The 25,013-nt window shown below is 43.1% G+C and overlaps 5 protein-coding genes across 5 annotated transcripts; all 5 read right to left on the bottom strand.

Annotated features, from left to right (window-relative positions):
• Positions 1 to 11,184: 11,184 nt before the first annotated feature.
• On the bottom strand, positions 11,185 to 11,517 carry LOC140376612 (histone H4). Its single transcript, XM_072462096.1, has one exon. It carries the CDS (start codon positions 11,511 to 11,513, stop codon positions 11,202 to 11,204), a length of 312 nt encoding a protein of 103 aa, XP_072318197.1. The 5' UTR covers positions 11,514 to 11,517; the 3' UTR covers positions 11,185 to 11,201.
• Positions 11,518 to 12,098: 581 nt separating this feature from the next.
• Positions 12,099 to 12,621, bottom strand: LOC140376599 (histone H2B 1/2). The gene has a single exon (XM_072462079.1). It carries the CDS (start codon positions 12,602 to 12,604, stop codon positions 12,230 to 12,232), a length of 375 nt encoding a protein of 124 aa, XP_072318180.1. The 5' UTR covers positions 12,605 to 12,621; the 3' UTR covers positions 12,099 to 12,229.
• A 2,760-nt stretch (positions 12,622 to 15,381) lies between these two features.
• Positions 15,382 to 15,849, bottom strand: LOC140376596 (histone H2A-like). The gene has a single exon (XM_072462075.1). The coding sequence runs from the start codon at positions 15,816 to 15,818 to the stop codon at positions 15,441 to 15,443; it is 378 nt and encodes a 125-aa protein (XP_072318176.1). The 5' UTR covers positions 15,819 to 15,849; the 3' UTR covers positions 15,382 to 15,440.
• Positions 15,850 to 17,024: 1,175 nt separating this feature from the next.
• LOC140376605 (histone H3) lies at positions 17,025 to 17,472 on the bottom strand. The gene has a single exon (XM_072462088.1). The coding sequence runs from the start codon at positions 17,449 to 17,451 to the stop codon at positions 17,041 to 17,043; it is 411 nt and encodes a 136-aa protein (XP_072318189.1). The 5' UTR covers positions 17,452 to 17,472; the 3' UTR covers positions 17,025 to 17,040.
• Positions 17,473 to 18,766: 1,294 nt separating this feature from the next.
• Positions 18,767 to 19,462, bottom strand: LOC140376594 (histone H1-like). Its single transcript, XM_072462073.1, has one exon. It carries the CDS (start codon positions 19,401 to 19,403, stop codon positions 18,789 to 18,791), a length of 615 nt encoding a protein of 204 aa, XP_072318174.1. The 5' UTR covers positions 19,404 to 19,462; the 3' UTR covers positions 18,767 to 18,788.
• Positions 19,463 to 25,013: the final 5,551 nt, after the last annotated feature.

Raw genomic sequence — 25,013 nt, forward strand, 5'->3', positions numbered from 1 at the left:
GGTTTAGTCCTGGTTTAGACCTTGTTTAGTCCTGGTTTAGACCGGGTTTAGTCCTTGTTTAGACCTGGTTTAGACCTGGTTTAGTCCTGGTTTAGACCTGGTTTAGTCCTGGTTTTGACCTGGTTTAGACCTGGTTTAGTCCTGGTTTAGTCCTGGTTTAGACCTGGTTTAGTCCGGGTTTAGACCTGGTTTAGTCCTGGTTTAGACCTGGTTTAGACCTGGTTTAGTCCTGGTTTATTCCTGGTTTAGACCTGGTTTAGTCCTTGTTTAGTCCTTGTTTAGACCTGGTTTAGTCCTGGTTTAGTCCTGGTTTAGACCTGGTTTAGTCCTTGTTTAGTCCTGGTTTAGTCCTGGTTTAGTCCTGGTTTAGACCTGGTTTAGTCCTGGTTTATTGCTGGTTTAGACCTGGTTTTGACCTGGTTTAGTCCTGGTTTAGACCTGGTTTATACCTGGTTTAGTCCTGGTTTAGTCCTGGTTTAGTCCTGGTTTAGACCTGGTTTAGTCCTGGTTTAGTCCTGGTTTAGTCCTGGTTTAGACCTGGTTTAGTCCTGGTTTAGACCTTGTTTAGTCCTGGTTTAGTCCTGGTTTAGTCCTGGTTTGGACCTGGTTTAGACCTGGTTTAGTCCTGTTTTAGTCCTGGTTTAGTCCTGGTTTAGACCTGGTTTAGTCCTGGTTTAGACCTGGTTTAGACCTGGTTTGGACCTGATTTAGTCCCTGTTTAGTCCTTGTTTAGACCTGGTATAGTCCTGGTTTAGTCCTGGTTTAGACCTGGTTTAGTCCTGGTTTAGTCCTGGTTTAGCCCTGGTTTAGACCTGATTTAGTCCTGGTTTAGACCTGGTTTAGTCCTGATTTATTCCTGGTTTAGACCTGGTTTAGACCTGGTTTAGACCTGCTTTAGTCCTGGTTCAGTCCTAGTTTAGACCTGGTTTAGTCCTGGTTTATTGCTGGTTTAGACCTGGTTTTGACCTGGTTTAGTCCTGGTTTAGTCCTGGTTTAGACCTGGTTTAGTCCTGGTTTAGTCCTAGTTTAGTCCTGGTTTAGACCTGGTTTAGACCTGGTTTATACCTGGTTTAGTCCTGGTTTAGTCCTAGTTTAGTCCTGGTTTAGACCTGGTTTAGTCCTGGTTTAGTCCAGGTTTAGTCCTGGTTTAGACCTGGTTTAGTCCTGGTTTAGACCTGGTTTAGTCCTGGTTTAGAACTGGTTTAGTCCTGGTTTAGTCCTGGTTTAGACCTGGTTTAGTCCTGGTTTAGACCTGGTTTAGACCTGGTTTAGTCCTGGTTTATTCCTGGTTTAGTCCTGGTTTAGACCTGGTTTAGTCCTTGTTTAGACCTGGTTTAGTCCTGGTTTAGTCCTGGTTTAGACCTGCTTTAATCCTGGTTTAGTCCTGGTTCAGTCCTGGTTTAGTCCTGGTTTAGTCCTGGTTTATTGCTGGTTTAGACCTGGTTTTGACCTGGTTTAGTCCTGGTTTAGACCTGGTTTATACCTGGTTTAGTCCTGGTTTAGTCCTGGTTTAGTCCTGGTTTAGACCTGGTTTAGTCCTGGTTTAGACCTGGTTTAGACCTGGTTTAGTCCTGGTTTATTCCTGGTTTAAACCTGGTTTAGTCCTTGTTTAGTCCTTGTTTAGACCTGGTTTAGTCCTGGTTTAGTCCTGGTTTAGACCTGGTTTATTCCTTGTTTAGTCCTGGTTTAGTCCTGGTTTAGTCCTGGTTTAGTCCTGGTTTAGTCCTGGTTTATTGCTGGTTTAGACCTGGTTTTGACCTGGTTTAGTCCTGGTTTAGACCTGGTTTATACCTGGTTTAGTCCTGGTTTAGTCCTGGTTTAGTCCTGGTTTAGACCTGGTTTAGTCCTGGTTTAGTCCTGGTTTAGTCCTGGTTTAGACCTGGTTTAGTCCTGGTTTAGACCTGGTTTAGTCCTGGTTTAGTCCTGGTTTAGTCCTGGTTTGGACCTGGTTTAGACCTGGTTTAGTCCTGTTTTAGTCCTGGTTTAGTCCTGGTTTAGACCTGGTTTAGTCCTGGTTTAGACCTGGTTTAGACCTGGTTTGGACCTGGTTTAGTCCCTGTTTAGTCCTTGTTTAGACCTGGTATAGTCCTGGTTTAGTCCTGGTTTAGACCTGGTTTAGTCCTGGTTTAGTCCTGGTTTAGCCCTGGTTTAGACCTGATTTAGTCCTGGTTTAGACCTGGTTTAGTCCTGATTTATTCCTGGTTTAGACCTGGTTTAGACCTGGTTTAGACCTGCTTTAGTCCTGGTTCAGTCCTAGTTTAGACCTGGTTTAGTCCTGGTTTATTGCTGGTTTAGACCTGGTTTTGACCTGGTTTAGTCCTGGTTTAGACCTGGTTTATACCTGATTTAGTCCTGGTTTAGTCCTGGTTTAGTCCTGGTTTAGACCTGGTTTAGTCCTGGTTTAGTCCTGGTTTAGTCCTGGTTTAGACCTGGTTTAGTCCTGGTTTAGACCTGGTTTAGTCCTGGTTTAGTCCTGGTTTAGTCCTGGTTTGGACCTGGTTTAGACCTGGTTTAGTCCTGTTTTAGTCCTGGTTTAGTCCTGGTTTAGACCTGGTTTAGTCCTGGTTTAGACCTGGTTTAGACCTGGTTTGGACCTGGTTTAGTCCCTGTTAGTCCTTGTTTAGACCTGGTATAGTCCTGGTTTAGTCCTGGTTTAGACCTGGTTTAGTCCTGGTTTAGTCCTGGTTTAGCCCTGGTTTAGACCTGATTTAGTCCTGGTTTAGACCTGGTTTAGTCCTGATTTATTCCTGGTTTAGACCTGGTTTAGACCTGGTTTAGACCTGCTTTAGTCCTGGTTCAGTCCTAGTTTAGACCTGGTTTAGTCCTGGTTTATTGCTGGTTTAGACCTGGTTTTGACCTGGTTTAGTCCTGGTTTAGTCCTGGTTTAGACCTGGTTTTGTCCTGGTTTAGTCCTAGTTTAGTCCTGGTTTAGACCTGGTTTATACCTGGTTTAGTCCTGGTTTAGTCCTAGTTTAGTCCTGGTTTAGACCTGGTTTAGTCCTGGTTTAGTCCAGGTTTAGTCCTGGTTTAGACCTGGTTTAGTCCTGGTTTAGACCTGGTTTAGTCCTGGTTTAGAACTGGTTTTGTCCTGGTTTAGTCCTGGTTTAGACCTGGTTTAGTCCTGGTTTAGACCTGGTTTAGACCTGGTTTAGTCCTGGTTTATTCCTGGTTTAGTCCTGGTTTAGACCTGGTTTAGTCCTTGTTTAGACCTGGTTTAGTCCTGGTTTAGTCCTGATTTAGTCCTGGTTTAGTCCTGGTTTAGTCCTGGTTTAGTCCTGGTTTAGACCTGGTTTAGTCCTGGTTTAGACCTGGTTTAGTCCTGGTTTAGACCTGGTTTAGTCCTGGTTTAGACCTGGTTTAGACCTGGTTTTGACCTTGTTTAGACCTGGTTTAGTCCTGGTTTAGTCCTGGTTTAGACCTGGTTTAGTCCTGGTTTGGACCTGGTTTAGTCCTGGTTTAGTCCTGGTTTCGAACTGGTTTAGTCCTGGTTTAGTCCTGGTTTAGACCTGGTTTAGACCTGGTTTAGTCCTGGTTTAGTCCTGGTTTAGTCCTGGTTTAGTCCTGTTTAGACCTGGTTTAGTCCTTGTTTAGACCAGGTTTAGTCCTGGTTTAGTCCTGGTTTAGACGTGGTTTAGTCCTGGTTTAGTCCTGGTTTAGAACTGGTTTAGTCCTGGTTTAGTCCTGGTTTAGTCCTGGTTTAGTCCTGGTTTAGACTTGGTTTAGTCCTGGTTTAGTCCTGGTTTAGTCCTGGTTTAGTCCTGGTTTAGACCTGGTTTTGACATGGTTTAGTCCTGGTTTAGACCTGGTTTAGTCCTGGTTTAGAACTGGTTTAGTCCTGGTTTAGACCTGGTTTAGTCCTTGTTTAGACCTGGTTTAGTCCTGGTTTAGTCCTGGTTTAGACCTGGTTTAGTCCTGGTTTAGACCTGGTTTCGAACTGGTTTAGTCCTGGTTTAGTCCTGGTTTAGTCCTGGTTTAGTCCTGGTTTAGACCTGGTTTTGACATGGTTTAGTCCTGGTTTAGACCTGGTTTAGTCCTGGTTTAGAACTGGTTTAGTCCTGGTTTAGAACTGGTTTAGTCCTGGTTTAGACCTGGTTTAGTCCTTGTTTAGACCTGGTTTAGTCCTGGTTTAGTCCTGGTTTAGACCTGGTTTTGACATGGTTTAGACCTGGTTTTGACATGGTTTAGTCCTGGTTTAGACCTGGTTTAGTCCTGGTTTAGAACTGGTTTAGTCCTGGTTTAGACCTGGTTTAGTCCTTGTTTAGACCTGGTTTAGTCCTGGTTTAGTCCTGGTTTAGACCTGGTTTAGTCCTGGTTTAGACCTGGTTTAGACCTGGTTTAGACCTGGTTTTGACCTGGTTTAGTCCTGGTTTAGTCCTGGTTTAGTCCTGGTTTAGACCTGGTTTAGACCTGGTTTAGACCTGGTTTAGTCCTGGTTTAGTCCTGGTTTAGTCCTGGTTTAGACCTGGTTTAGTCCTGGTTTAGACCTGGTTTAGTCCTGGTTTGGACCTGGTTTATACCTGGTTTAGTCCTGGTTTAGTCCTGGTTTAGACCTGCTTTAGTCCTGGTTTAGTCCTGGTTTAGACCTGGTTTAGACCTGGTTTAGACCTGGTTTAGTCCTGGTTTAGACCTGCTTTAGTCCTGGTTTAGTCCTGGTTTAGACCTGGTTTAGACCTGGTTTAGACCTGGTTTAGTCCTGGTTTAGTTCTGGTTTAGTCCTGGTTTAGTCCTGGTTTAGACCTGCTTTAGTCCTGGTTTAGTCCTGGTTTAGTCCTGGTTTAGACCTGGTTTAGTCCTGGTTTAGACCTGGTTTTGACATGGTTTAGACCTGGTTTTGACATGGTTTAGTCCTGGTTTAGACCTGGTTTAGTCCTGGTTTAGAACTGGTTTAGTCCTGGTTTAGACCTGGTTTAGTCCTTGTTTAGACCTGGTTTAGTCCTGGTTTAGTCCTGGTTTAGACCTGGTTTAGTCCTGGTTTAGACCTGGTTTAGACCTGGTTTAGACCTGGTTTTGACCTGGTTTAGTCCTGGTTTAGTCCTGGTTTAGTCCTGGTTTAGACCTGGTTTAGACCTGGTTTAGACCTGGTTTAGTCCTGGTTTAGTCCTGGTTTAGACCTGGTTTAGTCCTGGTTTAGACCTGGTTTAGTCCTGGTTTGGACCTGGTTTATACCTGGTTTAGTCCTGGTTTAGTCCTGGTTTAGACCTGCTTTAGTCCTGGTTTAGTCCTGGTTTAGACCTGGTTTAGACCTGGTTTAGACCTGGTTTAGTCCTGGTTTAGACCTGCTTTAGTCCTGGTTTAGTCCTGGTTTAGACCTGGTTTAGACCTGGTTTAGACCTGGTTTAGTCCTGGTTTAGTTCTGGTTTAGTCCTGGTTTAGTCCTGGTTTAGACCTGCTTTAGTCCTGGTTTAGTCCTGGTTTAGTCCTGGTTTAGACCTGGTTTAGTCCTGGTTTAGACCTGGTTTAGTCCTGGTTTAGTCCTGGTTTAGTCCTGGTTTAGACCTGGTTTAGACCTGGTTTAGACCTGGTTTAGTCCTGGTTTAGTCCTGGTTTAGTCCTGGTTTAGACCTGGTTTAGAGCTCCTTCTGAACATCACTCACATGGAAGTACAAGGCCTGTGATGTGGCTCTCTGTCATTTTGGACAGAAACTGTTGTAGCACAAATAGAAAAAACGCCTGTGGATTTAGCAACTTTTTATTGTAAATAGTTGTTTATTGCTTGTATATATCACAAGAATACTTTTATATGTTCATATTTGCACCTTGTGGTTCACTTTGAACCTTTTTAAACGCTTGGTTGAGCATGTTTGAGGGTTTTATAATGAAAAAAACATAATTTTTCTAGACTTTGTGTTTTCTGTGTGTGTTTAGGTCCAGTATGTTGAAATAGTATGTCAAAGTGAAAAACTAACTGAACATATTGATGAGGTTGTGCTGGAAAAAAGATACCCAACATTGGTCTGGTAAACATTTCTTAATGTAGTATATCAGGGCAAAATTGAAGGTACCCAAGAACGGCCAAAAAAGCTTCGGACCCCGAAGGGTTAAAGTATATTTAGCAACGGTAACTGAAAAAATACACTAAATGTCAGGAAAACTATTTAATGACAACAATGAAGAAGCACTGCAGACATACAAACCGTGTAAGAGAAGGCAGGTAAATAACACAACAGTTATGGTAAAATAACACAACAGTTATGTTAAAACAACACAACAGTTATGTTAAAATAACACAACAGTTAAGTTAAAATAACACAACAGTTATGTTAAAATAACACAACAGTTATGTTAAAATAACACAACAGTTATGTTAAAATAACACAACAGTTATGTTAAAATAACACAACAGTTATGTTAAAATAACACAACCGTTATGTTAAAATAACACAACAGTTATCCTTAACACAGACAATAACAGTAGAGAACAAACCTGGAAGTGTGAGCTAAAGCTGGTACATTCTACATCACAATTATCTCTAACACAGATACTGTACTGCTCTCAGATCTGCTCTCTACGCGTTGAATAGTTGTGTATTTGAAACGCAGATCAAGACAGCTTACAATGATTTACAATTGTGGTGTGAAAAGTTCGAATGAAACTGAAAAACAAACATAAATAAGTCTACATTAGCATCATAAGTGTATCAACAAATACACCAGGAAGAAGCCAGCGCCACAAAATGCTAAACATGATGCTTATTATGTCGTAAATACGTGTGAATAAAGTTATGGTCGGCACCAGATCATCATGCATGGATCTATTATAATATCTGGATAGGGCGTGGCTCGCTGCAGCATGTCGCAGACTCCCCCAGTGGCCATTTTGTATTGTTTTATTTTGTACATAATATTTGGCCCACGATTTGAGAAAGAGTTTGGTTTGATGGAAACTGTGGCTCATGCAACTTATTCTATATTTTCAAGGCCTGAGGCGAAACTTAACCTCCTTAAACGCTCCACGTGTGTTTGTGTTTAATGGTGAGTCAGTTCAGGTGTAAAGAGAACTACAGAGAACTACAGAGAACTACAGATGACTACAGAGAACTACAGAGAACTACAGAGAACTACAGATGACTACAGAGAACTACAGAGAACTACAGAGAACTACAGAGAACTACAGATGACTACAGAGAACTACAGAGGACTACAGAGGACTACAGAGAACTACAGAGAACTACAGAGAACTACAGAGAACTACAGATGACTACAGAGAACTACAGAGGACTACAGAGAACTACAGATGACTACAGAGAACTACAGAGAACTACAGAGAACTACAGATGACTACAGAGAACTACAGAGAACTACAGAGAACTACAGAGAACTACAGATGACTACAGAGAACTACAGAGGACTACAGAGGACTACAGAGAACTACAGAGAACTACAGAGAACTACAGATGACTACAGAGGACTACAGAGAACTACAGAGAACTACAGAGAACTACAGAGAACTACAGATGACTACAGAGAACTACAGAGAACTACAGAGAACTACAGATGACTACAGAGAACTACAGAGAACTACAGAGAACTACAGAGAACTACAGATGACTACAGAGAACTACAGAGGACTACAGAGGACTACAGAGAACTACAGAGAACTACAGAGAACTACAGAGGACTACAGAGAACTACAGATAACTACAGAGAACTACAGAGGACTACAGAGAACTACAGAGGACTACAGAGGACTACAGAGAACTACAGAGAACTACAGATGACTACAGAGAACTACAGAGGACTACAGAGGACTACAGATGACTACAGAGAACTACAGAGAACTACAGAGAACTACAGAGAACTACAGAGGAATACAGAGAACTACAGAGAACTACAGAGGACTACAGAGAACTACAGAGGACTACAGAGAACTACAGAGAACTACAGAGGACTACAGAGACCTACAGATAACTACAGAGAACTACAGAGAACTACAGAGGACTACAGAGAACTACAGAGACCTACAGAGAACTACAGAGAACTACAGAGGACTACAGATGACTACAGAGAACTACAGAAAACTACAGAGAACTACAGAGAACTACAGAGAACTACAGAGACCTACAGAGAACTACAGAGAACTACAGAGAACTACGGAGAACTACAGAGAACTACAGAGGACTACAGAGGACTACAGATGACGACAGAGAACTACAGAGAACTACAGAGAACTACAGAGAACTACAGAGGACTACAGATGACTACAGAGAACTACAGAGGACTACAGAGAACTACAGAGGACTACAGAGAACTACAAAGGACTACAGATGATACAGAGAACTACAGAGAACTACAGAGGACTACAGATGACTACAGAGAACTACAGAGAACTACAGAGGACTACAGAGAACTACAGAGGACTACAGAGAACTACAGAGAACTACAGAGAACTACAGAGGACTACAGAGAACTACAGAGAACTACAGAGAACTACAGAGGACTACAGAGAACTACAGAGAACTACAGATGACTACAGAGAACTACAGAGAACTACAGAGAACTACAGAGAACTACATATGACTACAGAGAACTACAGAGGACTACAGAGAACTACAGAGGACTACAGAGGACTACAGAGAACTACAGAGGACTACAGAGAACTACAGAGAACTACATAGGACTACAGATGACTACAGCGAACTACAGAGGACTACAGAGAACTACAGAGGACTACAGAGAACTACAGAGAACTACAGAGAACTACAGATGACTACAGAGAACTACAGAGAACTACATATGACTACAGAGAACTACAGAGGACTACAGATGACTACAGAGAACTACAGAGGACTAGAGAGAACTACAGAGAACTACAGAGAACTACAGAGAACTACAGAGGACTACAGAGAACTACAGAGAACTACAGAGAACTACAGATGACTACAGATAACTACAGAGAACTACATATGACTACAGAGAACTACAGAGGACTACAGATGACTACAGAGAACTACAGAGGACTACAGAGAACTACAGAGAACTACAGAGGACTACAGAGAACTACAGAGGACTACAGATGACTACAGAGGACTACAGAGAACTACAGAGAACTACAGATGACTACAGAGAGCTACAGAGGACTACAGATGACTACAGAGAACTACAGATGACTACAGAGAACTACAGAGAACTACAGAGGACTACAGAGGACTACAGATGACTACAGAGAACTACAGAGGACTACAGATGACTACAGAGAACTACAGAGGACTACAGAGGACTACAGATGACTACAGAGAACTACAGAGAACTACAGATGACTACAGAGAACTACAGAGGACTACAGATGACTACAGAGAACTACAGATGACTACAGAGAACTACAGATGACTACAGAGAACTACAGAGGACTACAGATGACTACAGAGAACTACAGAGAACTACAGAGAACTACAGAGGACTACAGAGGACTACAGATGACTACAGAGAACTACAGAGAACTACAGAGGACTACAGAGAACTACAGAGAACTACAGATGACTACAGAGAACTACAGAGAACTACAGAGAACTACACAGAAGTGGAAATGTTACTTAGTACTTTTAAAAGGTTTTTTTTAGATCTTGAGAAGTTTATTTTGTTAATTCAAATACAATATTTAACTATATTTAACAATAGACTAAATGTTTATCTCTGTAGATCAACTCTGAACTTGTGATGCTCATAAACTGAAGCTCAGAGTTGGTGAAATGACACTTGTTTTTCTAAATACATTTCAGTTTATGAGAACAAACGTGTTTGTAATTTCTTTTAATTGAGCCAGTAATTGCTTGAAAAACAGCGTAGGCTTTATAAAGCTATTTATTTCTTATATTTTGTATTGTTTTATTTTTTACGTTGTGTTCGGCCCGCGACCCAATTGAGTTTGACCCCCCTGGTCTAGACCAATCAGAGCGCGTGTAGGTGACGTGAACGGGCGAGGTGCCGTGGGTGAGCCCAAATGCCTCGAATAACCTACAGGCGTAAAACTATGATCCATGAGTTTAATAACTGAACATATCATCAAACTGATGACCACCACGGGCCTGAGGGCCGTGGGTCTGAGGGCCTCTGAGGGCCGTGGGTCTGAGGGCCGTGGGTCTGAGGGCCTCTGAGGGCCGTGGGTCTGAGGGCCTCTGAGGGCCTCTGAGGGCCGTGGATCTGAGGGCCGTGGGTCTGAGGGCCTCTGCGGGCCGTGGGTCTGAGGGCCTCTGAGGGCCTCTGAGGGCCGTGGATCTGAGGGCCGTGGGTCTGAGGGCCGTGTAATAAATGCTATGGAAATGGAATGTTTTGCCAGGTATAAACTAATCGATGTTACGTCCCGTGCTCCACACTCTCTGCTCGCCCGTCCTCAGGTCTTTTACTCGGCTCCCTGAGCTTGGACTATACAGGCCTCTAGTGGCCGGTTGTAAACTCTGCATCCTCACAGTCTGCAAACATATAAACATGATCGATTGACGGACTCAGGCCCGTATCCAACGGCCAGTCTCAGGTTCATAACGTTTGGGCGGGTTCATACTTCCCAACTTATTTACCATCCCGGGGGGAGATAATGCATAAAGAAGCAGAAGATTGTTTTGAGCAGAGGGGGTTGTCTGGGCTGTGACAGCTCTGGATGTGGACTAAAGACAACAGAAAGATGTTACAATGTCTTGGACTCATTTTGGGCCCAAAATCAAGTTATGATTTTGTTCTAATATATTTAGTTGACCAGTACATTCAATATTACCTCCAAGTGCCCATTTTCAGGTTCACTGCTAAAGTTGGTCTTTTCATTTTGTAAATGTCCAGTTACTTCAGTTCAGTCCATTTCATCCATATAATCACCATACAAATGATAAAGGGCTGTGATTTCAGGTACTCTTGAGTCTTGTTTTGTCTTTATATCCAGAAGTTAAAACTGTCTAAATCCAGTTAAATCCCATATTATCTTCACTCTCTGGTGGTGGATGTGATCACTGGTCATTTATCTGTGAATTTAAGTCACAGATAGAGCTCCCATTTATATATATATATATATATATATATATATATATAAAATACAATATATATCTGAGACAGTTCATAGCCACGCTGTAGATCTACGGTTTTATTCTACTTTTTCCAGTTTTAATAATTTAGGATCAAACGAGGTGTAACCATGAGAAAAGATAATGCTCTTCTGCACATGTGTGTGGCTCTTAAAAGAGCCGTTGTTGTTGTTGTCGTGTTCAGTCAAGTGTCGTTTAACCTCCGAAGCCGTACAGAGTGCGGCCCTGTCTCTTCAGGGCGTACACCACGTCCATGGCGGTCACGGTCTTCCTCTTGGCGTGCTCGGTGTAGGTGACGGCGTCACGGATCACGTTCTCCAGGAAAACCTTGAGCACTCCGCGGGTCTCCTCGTAGATCAGACCGGAGATACGCTTCACGCCGCCGCGGCGAGCCAGACGGCGGATAGCGGGCTTGGTGATGCCCTGGATGTTGTCACGGAGAACTTTGCGGTGGCGCTTGGCGCCTCCTTTACCGAGTCCTTTTCCTCCTTTGCCGCGTCCACTCATGTTTACTGTTTCTTGGTGGAAGAGTCAGATGTGGCTCTAACGGCCGCTCCAATGGTGTTTATCCTGCTTTTGCGGACGCAGGTGAAGACAGTCTGTGGGCGTGGCCGTTCTTCCACCAATAGGAACGTGCCTCCCAAAGGTCGTTTACGCAGAACAATACTTTTGCTTTTTTTAGTCTTAAAAGAAAAAAACGTACACATTTCTCACGATATTAACAAACTGAAAAACGATGCCCTTTCACTTAAATGAAAATACTGTTCATTCACAGCATACAATTAACTCCACAATAAAGTGCGTAAGTGCTCATCTTTCCACTTTTGAAACATTTCACAAAAATCTAAGTATATACATTATTAATAATATGGGCCTACATTAAATATGCTCATCTACGAGGTTGTAACATTTGTGAATGAATACTTAACATTTCCATTTACAATAGAGTATAACACTCCAGTAACTAACTTTACATATTTAGTTTACTGCTTTATTCAGAGCATGATTCATTTCAAGTCCGTCAAACAATCTTTGAATTTAACCAGACGTTGCAAATTTAGAGCGGTTTAACCAACCTAATTTTACTCTGGGTGGAGACCTCTTATCTAATTATATATATATATATATATACATATATAAAAGCAAGTGGTAGACGTTCATCTTTGTCAGATGTGGGTGGCCCTGAGAAGGGCCGTTGTTGAAAGGTTGGAGCACACTGGGGTTTACTTGGAGCTGGTGTACTTGGTCACGGCCTTGGTGCCCTCGGACACGGCGTGCTTGGCCAGCTCTCCGGGCAGCAGGAGGCGCACGGCGGTCTGGATCTCTCTGGAGGTGATGGTGGAGCGCTTGTTGTAGTGCGCCAGGCGGGAGGCCTCTCCGCCGATCCTCTCGAAGATGTCGTTGACGAAAGAGTTCATGATGCCCATGGCCTTGGAGGAGATGCCGGTGTCGGGGTGGACCTGCTTCAGCACCTTGTACACGTAGATGGCGTAGCTCTCCTTCCTGGACTTTCTCCTCTTCTTGCCGCCTTTCCCAGCGGTCTTGGTCACGGCTTTCTTGGAGCCCTTCTTGGGCGCGGCCTTGGCGGGTTCAGGCATCGTGAGCTGTTCTGAGGACAGACGGACGAATGACTTGAGAGCGCGCCGCCCCGCGCTTTAAAGCAAGCCTCATGCAGATAAGCTGTGCTGTTCCTCGAAGCTGATTGGTGGATTATAAGAAGTGGTGTTTTCTCTTTTACAATTCCTCTGGGAAATATTGAAATAAAGAACTAAAGGATTTCTAAAATATCTAAATAAAAAAAAAGAAAAGAAAATCTCAGATGAAACTACTAAATTCAGAACTATCATTTAATAAAACCAAAAGTACACATATTGATAATAATGCTCAATTCTTACTAAATCACAAGAAATAATTACAAGGTAAATTCATAGCTTCAATCCAGTTGTTTGTAAATACAAAATATTATGCATTCCCTTTTTCATATATTTTACATTGTATGTTGCACCTTTGATGCCAAAGCATTTCCCAGTCTGTGAATTCTGTAATTGACCCTAACCCTTTCTTAGTTAGAACACGTGTTTATTTTGTTTTCTGATACAGTAAATGTATTTTCAAAGCAGTTGATCTCATCACTGATGGTACTTTACTGTGTATTAAACAACTCAACAAAAATAACTGCAAACCACACAATTAACAAACACAGTTCTTTCACAGAAGTGCTTGTGGGATCTACAAACTTTAACTAATATTATAGTTGTTTTTACTATTGAATAAACACTAAAATCTAAAGTTTAGCCCAATTATCAAAACCTTACAGTCAAGGAGCAAAACTGGGCCTCAGATCTGCACCACTGTAACACAATAAGTCAGTTCACACTTTGTGCAAAACAACACACACAGTGATTTACAACACTGAACACACTTGTATGTATTTAAGACACAGAAGTTTATCAAAATGTCACTTCTTTGCAATGCTAAAGCACTGACTGTCAAATGACCACACCCATGTGCCAAATGACCACACCCATGAGCCAAATGACCACACCCATCTGGTGTGTAACTGGTGTGTATCTGGTGTGTAACTGGTGTGTAACTGGTGTGTAACTGGTGTGTATCTGGTGTGTAACTGGTGTGTAACTGGAGTGTATCTGGTGTGTAACTGGTGTGTATCTGGAGTGTAACTGGTGTGTATCTGGTGTGTATCTGGTGTGTAACTGGTGTGTAACTGGAGTGTATCTGGTGTGTAACTGGTGTGTATCTGGTGTGTAACTGGTGTGTAACTGGTGTGTAACTGGAGTGTATCTGGTGTGTAACTGGTGTGTAACTGGTGTGTATCTGGTGTGTAACTGGTGTGTAACTGGCGTGTAACTGGTGTGTAACTGGCGTGTAACTGGAGTGTATCTGGTGTGTAACTGGTGTGTAACTTGTGTGTATCTGGTGTGTATCTGGTGTGTATCTGGTGTGTAACTGGTGTGTATCTGGAGTGTAACTGGTGTGTATCTGGTGTGTATCTGGTGTGTAACTGGTGTGTAACTGGAGTGTATCTGGTGTGTAACTGGTGTGTATCTGGTGTGTAACTGGTGTGTAACTGCTGTGTAACTGGAGTGTATCTGGTGTGTAACTGGTGTGTAACTGGTGTGTATCTGGTGTGTAACTGGTGTGTAACTGGCGTGTAACTGGAGTGTATCTGGTGTGTAACTGGTGTGTAACTTGTGTGTAACTTGTGTGTATCTGGTGTGTATCTGGTGTGTATCTGGTGTGTATCTGGTGTGTATCTGGTGTGTAACTGGTGTGTATCTGGTGTGTATCTGGTGTGTAACTGGTGTGTAACTGGAGTGTAACTGGAGTGTATCTGGTGTGTAACTGGTGTGTAACTTGTGTGTATCTGGTGTGTATCTGGTGTGTATCTGGTGTGTATCTGGTGTGTATCTGGTGTGTAACTGGTGTGTATCTGGTGTGTATCTGGTGTGTAACTGGTGTGTAACTGGTGTGTATCTGGTGTGTAACTGGTGTGTAACTTGTGTGTATCTGGTGTGTAACTGGTGTGTATCTGGTGTGTATCTGGTGTGTAACTGGTGTGTAACTGGTGTGTATCTGGTGTGTATCTGGTGTGTAACTGGTGTGTAACTGGTGTGTATCTGGTGTGTATCTGGTGTGTAACTGGTGTGTAACTGGTGTGTATCTGGTGTGTAACTGGTGTGTAACTTGTGTGTATCTGGTGTGTAACTGGTGTGTAACTGGTGTGTAACTGGTGCAAACATAGATAAGTCATATGCAACATGTGTGTTTCATATGGTAAAAAAATATGGTTTTGATCAATTAGTGAAGAGTTTTTACAAGAGTGGTTCATTTTGCAAAGGAGCTAAGGTGTTTTGCTAATTGGGTTTGTGGTTGTGCTAATTGTGTGTAGGGTTTTGCTAAATGAAACAAAACAATCAAAATTGTGTTTATTTAATCGTAAAAAAATGTAATATATATATATATAAATGGGAGCTTTGTCTGTGACTTGAATACACAGTTAAATGACCGTCAGTGATCAAATCCACCACTAGAGAGCGAAGATAATATGGCATTTAACTGGATTTAGACAAGTTTTAACTTTTGGACAGACAAAGCAAAACAAGACTCAAGAGTACCTGAAATCACAGCACTTTATAATTTATATGGTTTAATTCAATTCGGTTGTTGGAATATTTAACAGGCTTTTAGTTTTGGGATTTGACCAATTCATCACTGTTAGTTTTGACCAGTGAGACGTTTGACAATTATTTTCTTTGCCATGTTTGACATATTCTCACCCATTTGTAAGTCACTAAAATGTGGACAAGTTGACCTGCAAACAAGTTTCAGTTAGAAATCAGGCAACAGTTTTGTTTCCTTCTCTGGAGTGGGTGGCTCTTAAAAGAGCCGTTGTGTTGTTATCCGGGTCTGGCTTTACTTGGCCTTCTCGGTCTTCTTGGGCAGGAGCACGGCCTGGATGTTGGGCAGCACGCCTCCCTGGGCGATGGTCACTCCTCCCAGCAGCTTGTTCAGCTCCTCGTCGTTGCGGACGGCCAGCTGCAGGTGGCGGGGGATGATCCTGGTCTTCTTGTTGTCTCTGGCGGCGTTACCGGCCAACTCCAGGATCTCAGCGGTCAGGTACTCGAGCACCGCGGCCAGGTAGACGGGAGCTCCGGCTCCGACGCGCTGGGCGTAGTTACCCTTCCTCAGCAGCCTGTGCACACGGCCCACGGGGAACTGCAGCCCGGCTCTGGAGGAGCGGCTCTTTGCCTTTGCTCTGGCTTTACCGGCGCCCTTTCCTCTTCCAGACATGTTTGTAGTATCAGATGATTTCACACGAGGGAGAAACTGTTCTCTGTGGCCGCTCACAGGCGGTATATATAGCAGCAGTGCTGACTTCTGATTGGTCGGCTGAGCGTTAGTTTGATTCTCCAATCAGAGCACGGATATCCTCTCCGCTTTACCAAAGTAACAATACATGAAACAATACATTCAAGTTCACGACTGTACATTTAGGACAAGAGAACTTACAATGGGGAACAACACTGTGGCTATAACACTACTACTAAATTGTAATGTTGATAATTGTATCCTGTAGCAGATTAGAATTGTTTTTCGTTTTGAGTTTATAAAAGTTGTTTTATCATTGTACATTTTTGTTTCATTTATTTTTTTACTTTTGTTAAGAATATAAGGTTTTTCTTTTTTTCCTTTTGTAAGGGCTCCTCTATTTGCACATGAATTGCAATTACTGTGAAATGCATGTGCAGTCTATGTGCTGTCGTGACACATATGCATGTGCAATTACTGTCGTGATCACATGCAATGGTATTTATGTATTTATTTATTTGTCTATGGGAGTTTTTATTTATTTATAGGAGATCTTCTACTGAAAGTGTTTTTCAGACTTCCTATAAGTGATCTGTATCTACCAACGTTGCACCAATGAAATTTCCCCATGTGGGACAATAAAGGAATATCTTAACTATTAAAAGTGTAAGTTATCTGATGTCTCACTTCTGTACCTATGTTGTAACACTGACATTTCCCCACTGTGTGGATTATTAAAGGTTTATCTTAATCTTATGTTCGTGAATTCAGTTCATTGGCAATGGCAAAAAAAAAAAATGTCTTATAAATATATGATATAACATACGTGTTAGGCTGAATTAACTTTAGGAAGTATGAGAAAAAAAACTTCTTATAGAACAAAACTCCTCTCATATCTTAATAGGGAATGGAGGAAAACCATAAATAAAAGTAAAGTAAAACTAGCTAGAATAAGACTAAATACTAATACAGTTACGTACACTCTTATTTACATCAGTTATAGGCACATGAACTTGGCCTTAATTGCTTTAGAGTATAATTGCACATGAACATGACAGTTTCACCTAATTGAGTTGGTATTTAATATGTTTTTTTAAAGGTGGCCCTATTTAGGATTCCAAGCAATGTTCTGGTCAAGTGTGGCTCTTAGAATGTGTTGGTGGCTCTTAAAAGAGCCGTTGCTTTGGGTTCACTCGGGGTCAGTTTAAGCCCTCTCTCCGCGGATGCGTCGGGCCAGCTGGATGTCCTTGGGCATGATGGTCACTCTCTTGGCGTGGATGGCGCACAGGTTGGTGTCCTCGAACAGACCCACCAGGTAGGCCTCGCTGGCCTCCTGCAGAGCCATGACGGCAGAGCTCTGGAAGCGCAGGTCGGTCTTGAAGTCCTGGGCGATCTCCCTGACGAGGCGCTGGAAGGGCAGCTTGCGGATGAGCAGCTCGGTGGACTTCTGGTAGCGGCGGATCTCCCTCAGGGCCACGGTGCCGGGCCTGTAACGGTGAGGCTTCTTGACGCCGCCGGTGGCCGGGGCGCTCTTGCGGGCCGCCTTGGTGGCGAGCTGCTTCCTGGGAGCCTTTCCTCCGGTGGATTTACGCGCTGTCTGCTTCGTTCTGGCCATTTTCTCTGCTCTTGGGTCAGTGTCAAACCTGAAACTCTTTGCTCTCTCAGCCAGCGGCAGCGGGCTTTATACAACCAGGGCGAAGCCGATTGGCTGAGCTGGGCTCGCGCTCTGAATTCAAACATTAACCACGCCTCTGTCCCACGCGCCCCGTGTTCTGTCCCTTTCATTCTATAACTTCATAAATAACGTGATCAGATTTTAGTTTGAGTTTCTTCAAGGCTTTTGAAACTGTAACAGTTCATTTTGAGTTGTCCTCATCAAACATATTAAACACTTTGTTCGTCAAAAACGTCACAATGCGTCCATGTTTCAGGATCACATAGAATAATATATTGTAGTGATATAAGATCACAAGCCTTTATTTGTCCCACAATGTGGAAATTCCACTGTTGCAACACAAAGTAGGTACAGAAGTGAAAAATAACGGATGAAAACAACTCGAAAAGCTCTTATAAAAAAAGCTCTTATACTATATAATAACAATAGTGACACTCTTATTTACAGCTGTTTCATGGACAGAGAATATTGAAAACATAATAATAAAAAATACAAAATATATACTATTTTTATAAATGTATAAAAACGTGAAACTGATGAAATAAAGCAAGACAACGTGCCTATTGCACTGCCTTGTAAAGTACTATAGTATTGTATTATAATTCTGTTCTTCTGTGGGTGAGTCTCACAGAAGAACCGTTTTGTGTCAATGTTGTGCTATTTACGTTCACAGAAATGACCAGCACAATCAAAAAGGAGCAGAGAAGAAAACAAATATATAAAAACAACAACAAAACAAGATGGTTTTGAACACATTTTGTTTAAGACAACTTGTTTAACGTTTCTCATTTACGACATGCCACACTTCAATGGTTCAGTCATTTTTTTTCCCTTTTCAAATTAATATGATTTTGTTGTTGCTTTAAACTGATAAATATAGAGAGCTTAGGTGATGTTTTTGAGTGACAATCCAATGAGTCCCAAAGTTTTACCCGAGCCACAGATATTGTCATTGTGGCGCCCCCTGCAATCCCTGTAATTGTCTTCAATGAATATGGTCTATGGTTTGGAAGTTCTTTTTGAGGTCGATATAAAGTGCTAGAGCGCTGTTTATTTTCAATTGCTGTGGTGATATGTTCTGTTTTCTGTGGAAGTGCTAAAGATGTAGGTCGTTCTTTCCTGAAACCAAACTGACTCTCCCAGTAATAAACATAATGTGTTTCATGATTACTGTGATTGTGATTCTGCAACATTGATATTCAAGGGAAGAGCTGCTCTTTAGAGAGAGTGGTGGCTCTTAAAAGAGCCTTTTGAGGGTCGTGGTGGTCGCTGTGACTTTACTTCTTGGCCTTCCTTGCCGGGGCCTTCTTTGCGGGGGCCTTCTTCGCGGGGCTCTTCTTCACTGCCTTGGCGGCCTTCTTGGGCGCAGCTTTCTTGGGGCTCTTGGCGGGCTTCTTGGCTGCCACTTTCTTGGGGCTCTTGGCGGGCTTCTTCGCCGCTTTCTTGGCCGGGGACTTGGCCTTCTTGGCGGGCGCCTTCTTCACCACCTTCTTCTTGGGGGAAGCTGCCTTCTTCGCCGCCGCCGCGGGCTTCTTGGCTTTAACGGGGCTCTTCTTCTTCGCTGCGGTCTTGGGCTTGGCCTCCTTCGTGGCCAGTTTGAAGGAGCCGGAGGCCCCCGTGCCCTTGGTCTGGCTCACGGTGCCTGAGGCCACCATCTTCTTCAGAGTGGTGTTGATGCGCTTGTTGGCTTTCGCCACATCGACGCCCTTTGCCGCCAGCGCCTTCTTCACCGCGGCCACGGAAGTGCCCTTGCGCTCCTTGGACTCGGCGATGGCGTCGGTGATCAGCTTCGTGAGGCTGGGGCCCGCGTCCTTCTTCTTGGCCGCGGCCTTCTTCTTGGGGGCCTTGGCTTTGGCCGGAGCCGGGGCTGCTGCGGGAGCGGTCTCTGCCATGATTCGTGTCGGTTAGATCTGTGTCTGGAGCCGGGGCGCGCGCGGAGGATCCTTATAACGGACATGAGAACCGTAGAGACTCAACCCTCTCTGCTGAGCGGCGCCGGCTCCGCTTTGTGTTTTCTCTTCGCAGTTTAGAGTTAAAAATACAGTAACGTGACTAATTTTTTGCAAACTATTTGACACGAATCTTTAGAACAAAGTCACATCTAGTTGTCTAATGCAGTCATAGACTGACAGAGTCTTGTGTTTTTAAGAACGAGCCATCAAACCCTGGCCATGTCCACACCAGCGAGACACTCGGCATCGACTTTTTCCTACATTTAGCTTTAAAGTGGACTAAACTTTGATACATAAGAAACTATTTGTATTTAGACAAACAAAAGAGATGTCAAGGAGTAAATACACAAACTAAACTTGTAGTGTGGCTTCAGTGTTTAGTTGTAATTAACCGAGTTTGTGGCGGTAGTAAACACAAAGCTGAGGAGCCTTTCTGTGTCAGTCTGCGCTGGGGCAATGGTATAATTCTGTTCATGTACATAACTATATGTGTTTACACGAGTGTGATGTGTGGAAACTGTGTGGAGAAAGGTTTTGGAACAAATTAAGGAATATCAGAAATCAACATGTACATTTCAAACCATGGCGACTTGGTTAATTGCTGAATTTGTGTTAGAAGGATATAATGTATTTGATGTACACAGGCATTGTAAGTACAAGCACAATATTGTAGGTAAATCACTGATGGCTCAGTTATACATTAAGTAATGGAACGTTTGCCTTAAAAACAGATGACAGTCAAAGTATACGTCCATGCCCGGGCACATTTTATACATGAGTTACCAACGGTGCATGACAAATTAAGTATTAAGATGTAAAGTGAGATGTTCAGTTTTGGATTAAAACCCAAACCAACACAAATAAGTGGAGATTGTGCTATAATATAATAGGATCATATATTTTACAAACAGTTATGATACGACCATAAGTGATCATATGTTAATGATCATTTCCTGGTGTCAAATTGTCAAAATAAAAAAAACCAAAAAGTGTTAAAAATATATACCGCTCCATTGTCTAAGGACAGCTGTAACAATCGAGGCCTTTTAAACAGAAGTATAAAGTGTTAAACATGTGTCACATATAAAGTGTTAAACATGTGTCACATATAAAGTGTTAAACATGTGTCACATATAAAGTGTTAAACACGTGTCACATATAAAGTGTTAAACACGTGTCACATATAAAGTGTTAAACATGTGTCACATATAAAGTGTTAAACATGTGTCACATATAAAGTGTTAAACATGTGTCACATATAAAGTGTTAAACATGTGTCACATATAAAGTGTTAAACATGTGTCACATATAAAGTGTTAAACATGTGTCACATATAAAGTGTTAAACACGTGTCACATATAAAGTGTTAAACACGTGTCACATATAAAGTGTTAAACATGTGTCACATATAAAGTGTTAAACATGTGTCACATATAAAGTGTTAAACATGTGTCACATATAAAGTGTTAAACATGTGTCACATATAAAGTGTTAAACATGTGTCACATATAAAGTGTTAAACACGTGTCACATATAAAGTGTTAAACATGTGTCACATATAAAGTGTTAAACATGTGTCACATATAAAGTGTTTAACACTTTATATGTGACACATGTTTAACATGTGTCACATATAAAGTGTTAAACATGTGTCACATATAAAGTGTTAAACACGTGTCACATATAAAGTGTTAAACACGTGTCACATATAAAGTGTTAAACACGTGTCACATATAAAGTGTTAAACACGTGTCACATATAAAGTGTTAAACACGTGTCACATATAAAGTGTTAAACATGTGTCACATATAAAGTGTTAAACATGCCCCGTGTGGTGAGGAGGTGCTCTGCTGAGAGCGAGGAGACTCTGAGGGACTGCTTCAGCACCACTGTCTGGACTGAGCTCTATGGCCCACATGGGGAGGACATCAGCACCATCACAGAGCATCAGGACTACATCAACTTCTGTTTTGAGAACACTGTTCCCTCCGGACGGTGTTTTCCATACAACAAGCCGCGGAACATGAGCCTGAAGCTGAGGGTGGTACCACAGGTCTGAAGACCTCTTGTCTGGTACCTGTGCCCAAGACACCACACGCCAAAGACCTCAACAGCTTCAGGCCGGTGGGTCTCACGTCCTGATGAAGACACTGGAGCTGGTCCTGGACCACCTCCGCTCCACCGTGAGCCCAGCCATGGACCCGCTGCAGTTTGCATATCGGCCTGACATCGGAGTGGAGGACGCCGTCATCTCCTGCTGCACCGCTCTCTCTCTCACCTGGAGAAGCCTGGCAGCTCTGTGAGGATCCTGTTCTTTCATCTCTCCAGCGCCTTCAACACCATCAGCTCCTGAGGGACAAGCTGGAGACGGCTGGTGTGGAGTACGACCTGCAGAGTGGATCCTGGACGACCTCACAGACCGACCCCAGTTTGTGAGAGCCCGGGACTGTGTGTCTGACACTCGGACCTGCAGTGTGGGACCTGCAGTGTGGGGGCCCTGCAGTGTGGGGGCGCCCCAGGGCACCATCCTTGCGCCCTTTCTCTTCACCCTCTACACTGCAGACCTCAGACACGACACGGACAGCTGTGTCCTGCAGAAGTTCTCTGACCACTCTGCCATCATCGGACTCATCACGGACGATGATGATGTGGAGGACAGAGGACTGGAGCAGGACTTTGTGGACTGGTGTCAGCGGAACCACCTCCTCATCAACGCGGGGAAGACCAAGGAGATGGTGGTGGACTTCCACAGAGGCCACGCCCCCCTCACCAGAGAACATCCAGGGACGGGACATTGAGAGAGTGACTCATACAAGGACCTGGTGTTCATCTGAACCACAAACTGGACTGGACTCATAACACAGACTGTACAGGAAGAGCCAGAGTGGGCTCTACCTCCTGAGGAGACTCAGGTCTTTTGGAGTGACAGGGCCACTCCTGACAGGGCCACTCCTGAAGACCTTCTCTGACTCTGTGGTGCATCAGCTCCTGTAGGTGTGGTCTGCTGGAGCAGCAGCATCACAGAGAGGGAGAGGAAGAAGCTGGACAAAGCTCCGTCCTGGGCTGTCCTTTGGACTCGGTGCAGGAGGTGGGGGACAGAAGGGTCCTGGCTAAACTCACATCTATGCTGGACCATGAGTGTCGCCCCCTGCAGGACACTCTGCCCCCTGCAGGACACTCTGTCCACTCTGGAGAGCACCTTCAGTGACTGATCCACCCTCGCTGTGTGAAGGAGACGTTTCACAGTCTGTCCTTCTGCTGCTGTCACACTCTTCAACACACACTGTCATACCCATGTGCAATACTGTCATACCCATGTGCAATACTGTCATACACATGTGCAATACTGTCATACCCATGTGCAATACTGTCACACCCATGTGCAATACTGTCATACCCATGTGCAATACTGTCACACCCATGTGCAATACTGTCATACCCATGTGCAATACGGTCACACCCATGTGCAATACGGTCACACCCATGTGCAATACTGTCATACTCATGTGCAATACTGTCACACCCATGTGCAATACTGTCATACCCATGTGCAATACTGTCATACCCATGTGCAATACTGTCACACCCATGTGCAATACTGTCATACCCATGTGCAATACTGTCACACCCATGTGCAATACTGACATACTCATGTGCAATACTGTCATACCCATGTGCAATACTGTCACACCCATGTGCAATACTATCATACCCATGTGCAATCCTGTCATACCCATGTCCAATCCTGTCATACCCATGTGCAATACTGACATACCCATGTGCAATACTGTCATACCCATGTGCAATACTGTCATACCCATGTGCAATACTGTCATACCCATGTGCAATGCTGTCATACCCATGTGCAATACTGTCATACCCATGTGCATATAACTGATGTAAATAAGAGTGTTTACTTTACCATTATTATTAGTATTATTTGTCTAATGCCAGCTATTATTATTATTATTATTATTGAGATTTTTTATAAGAGATCTTCTACTGAGAGTGTTTTTCAAACTTTCTATAAGTTATTTGTTCTTTTCTTCTGTATCTACCTCTGTATCTACCTGCGTTGCATCAATGGAATTTCCCCATGTGGGACAATAAAGGATTATCTTATCTTATCTTATCTTATCTTATCTTATCTTATCTTATTTTATCTTTATTTTTATTTTCTTCCCTCCATTCCCTATTAAGATATGAGAGGACCTGTTTACAGGAGTTTTGTTAATAAGAGTTTTTTTTTTTTTCTTTATAAGAATTCTTCTATTAAGAGTGTTTTTTTTAACTTCCTATAAGTTTTCTGTTCTTTACCCCTGTATCTACTGCGTTGCAACATCAAAATTTCCCCATGTGTGGACAATAAAGGCTTATCTTACCTTATCTTATGTGGGACAGAGCATGAAAGACTGTGGCATGTTTACAGCGTCATGAACATGCTCCGCCCACCAACTCACACTCATGAACATGCTCCGCCCACCAACTCACTCATGAACATGCTCCGCCCACCAACTCACACTCATGAACATGCTCCGCCCACCAACTCACACTCATGAACATGCTCCGCCCACCAACTCACACTCATGAACATGCTCCGCCCACCAACTCACACTCATGAACATGCTACGTCTGAGTAAAGTTTTGTGTAAATCCACCTAATAAAACCGAAGTAATGATCATTTCAATTCCATTAAAAATGTGCGGAAAAATATGCGCTCTTTTATGCGCGCGTTGCATTTATTATAATAACTTTGTCGTCTTTTGTGATAAAAAGGATCTGAAAAAAACGTTAGCTTGTGCTAACCCGGATGTTCAGGACGCACACGAGTAATGTAAACATTAGTCACATGACAAATAGTCAAAGAGGAAGAACGAACGAAAGGAATCATGCTGTTTTTGAGTAGTTTTGAAGAGTTTTAGTATTTCAAGTATTTCATTGCCAGTAATATAGTTGTTGTGAAGCAAAATGAGGGGCACACTTCATGTTGATCAAGTTTAGACCTGGTTTAGACCTGGTTTAGACCTGGTTTAGACCTGCTTTAGTCCTGGTTTAGACCTGGTTTAGTCCTGGTTTAGACCTGGTTTAGTCCTGGTTTAGTCCTGGTTTAGTCCTGGTTTAGACCTGCTTTAGTCCTGGTTTAGTCCTGGTTTAGTCCTGGTTTAGACCTGCTTTAGTCCTGGTTTAGTCCTGGTTTAGTCCTGGTTTAGACCTGCTTTAATCCTGGTTTAGTCCTGGTTTAGTCCTGGTTTAGTCCTGGTTTAGACCTGGTTTAGTCCTGGTTTAGACCTGGTTTAGTCCTGGTTTAGTCCTGGTTTAGTCCTGGTTTAGACCTGGTTTAGACCTGGTTTAGTCCTGGTTTAGTCCTGGTTTAGACCTGGTTTAGACCTGGTTTAGTCCTGTTTTAGTAATGGTTTAGTCCTGATTTAGATCTGGTTTAGTCCTGGTTTAGTCCTGGTTTAGACCTGGTTTGGACCTGGTTTAGTCCCTGTTTAGTCCTGGTTTAGACCTGGTATAGTCCTGGTTTTGTCCTGGTTTAGACCTGGTTT

Source organism: Eucyclogobius newberryi, unplaced genomic scaffold, assembly GCF_026437365.1.
Source record: "Eucyclogobius newberryi isolate DKJ021-1_F unplaced genomic scaffold, fEucNew1.0.hap1 SCAF_37, whole genome shotgun sequence".
Lineage (NCBI taxonomy): Eukaryota > Metazoa > Chordata > Actinopteri > Gobiiformes > Gobiidae > Eucyclogobius > Eucyclogobius newberryi.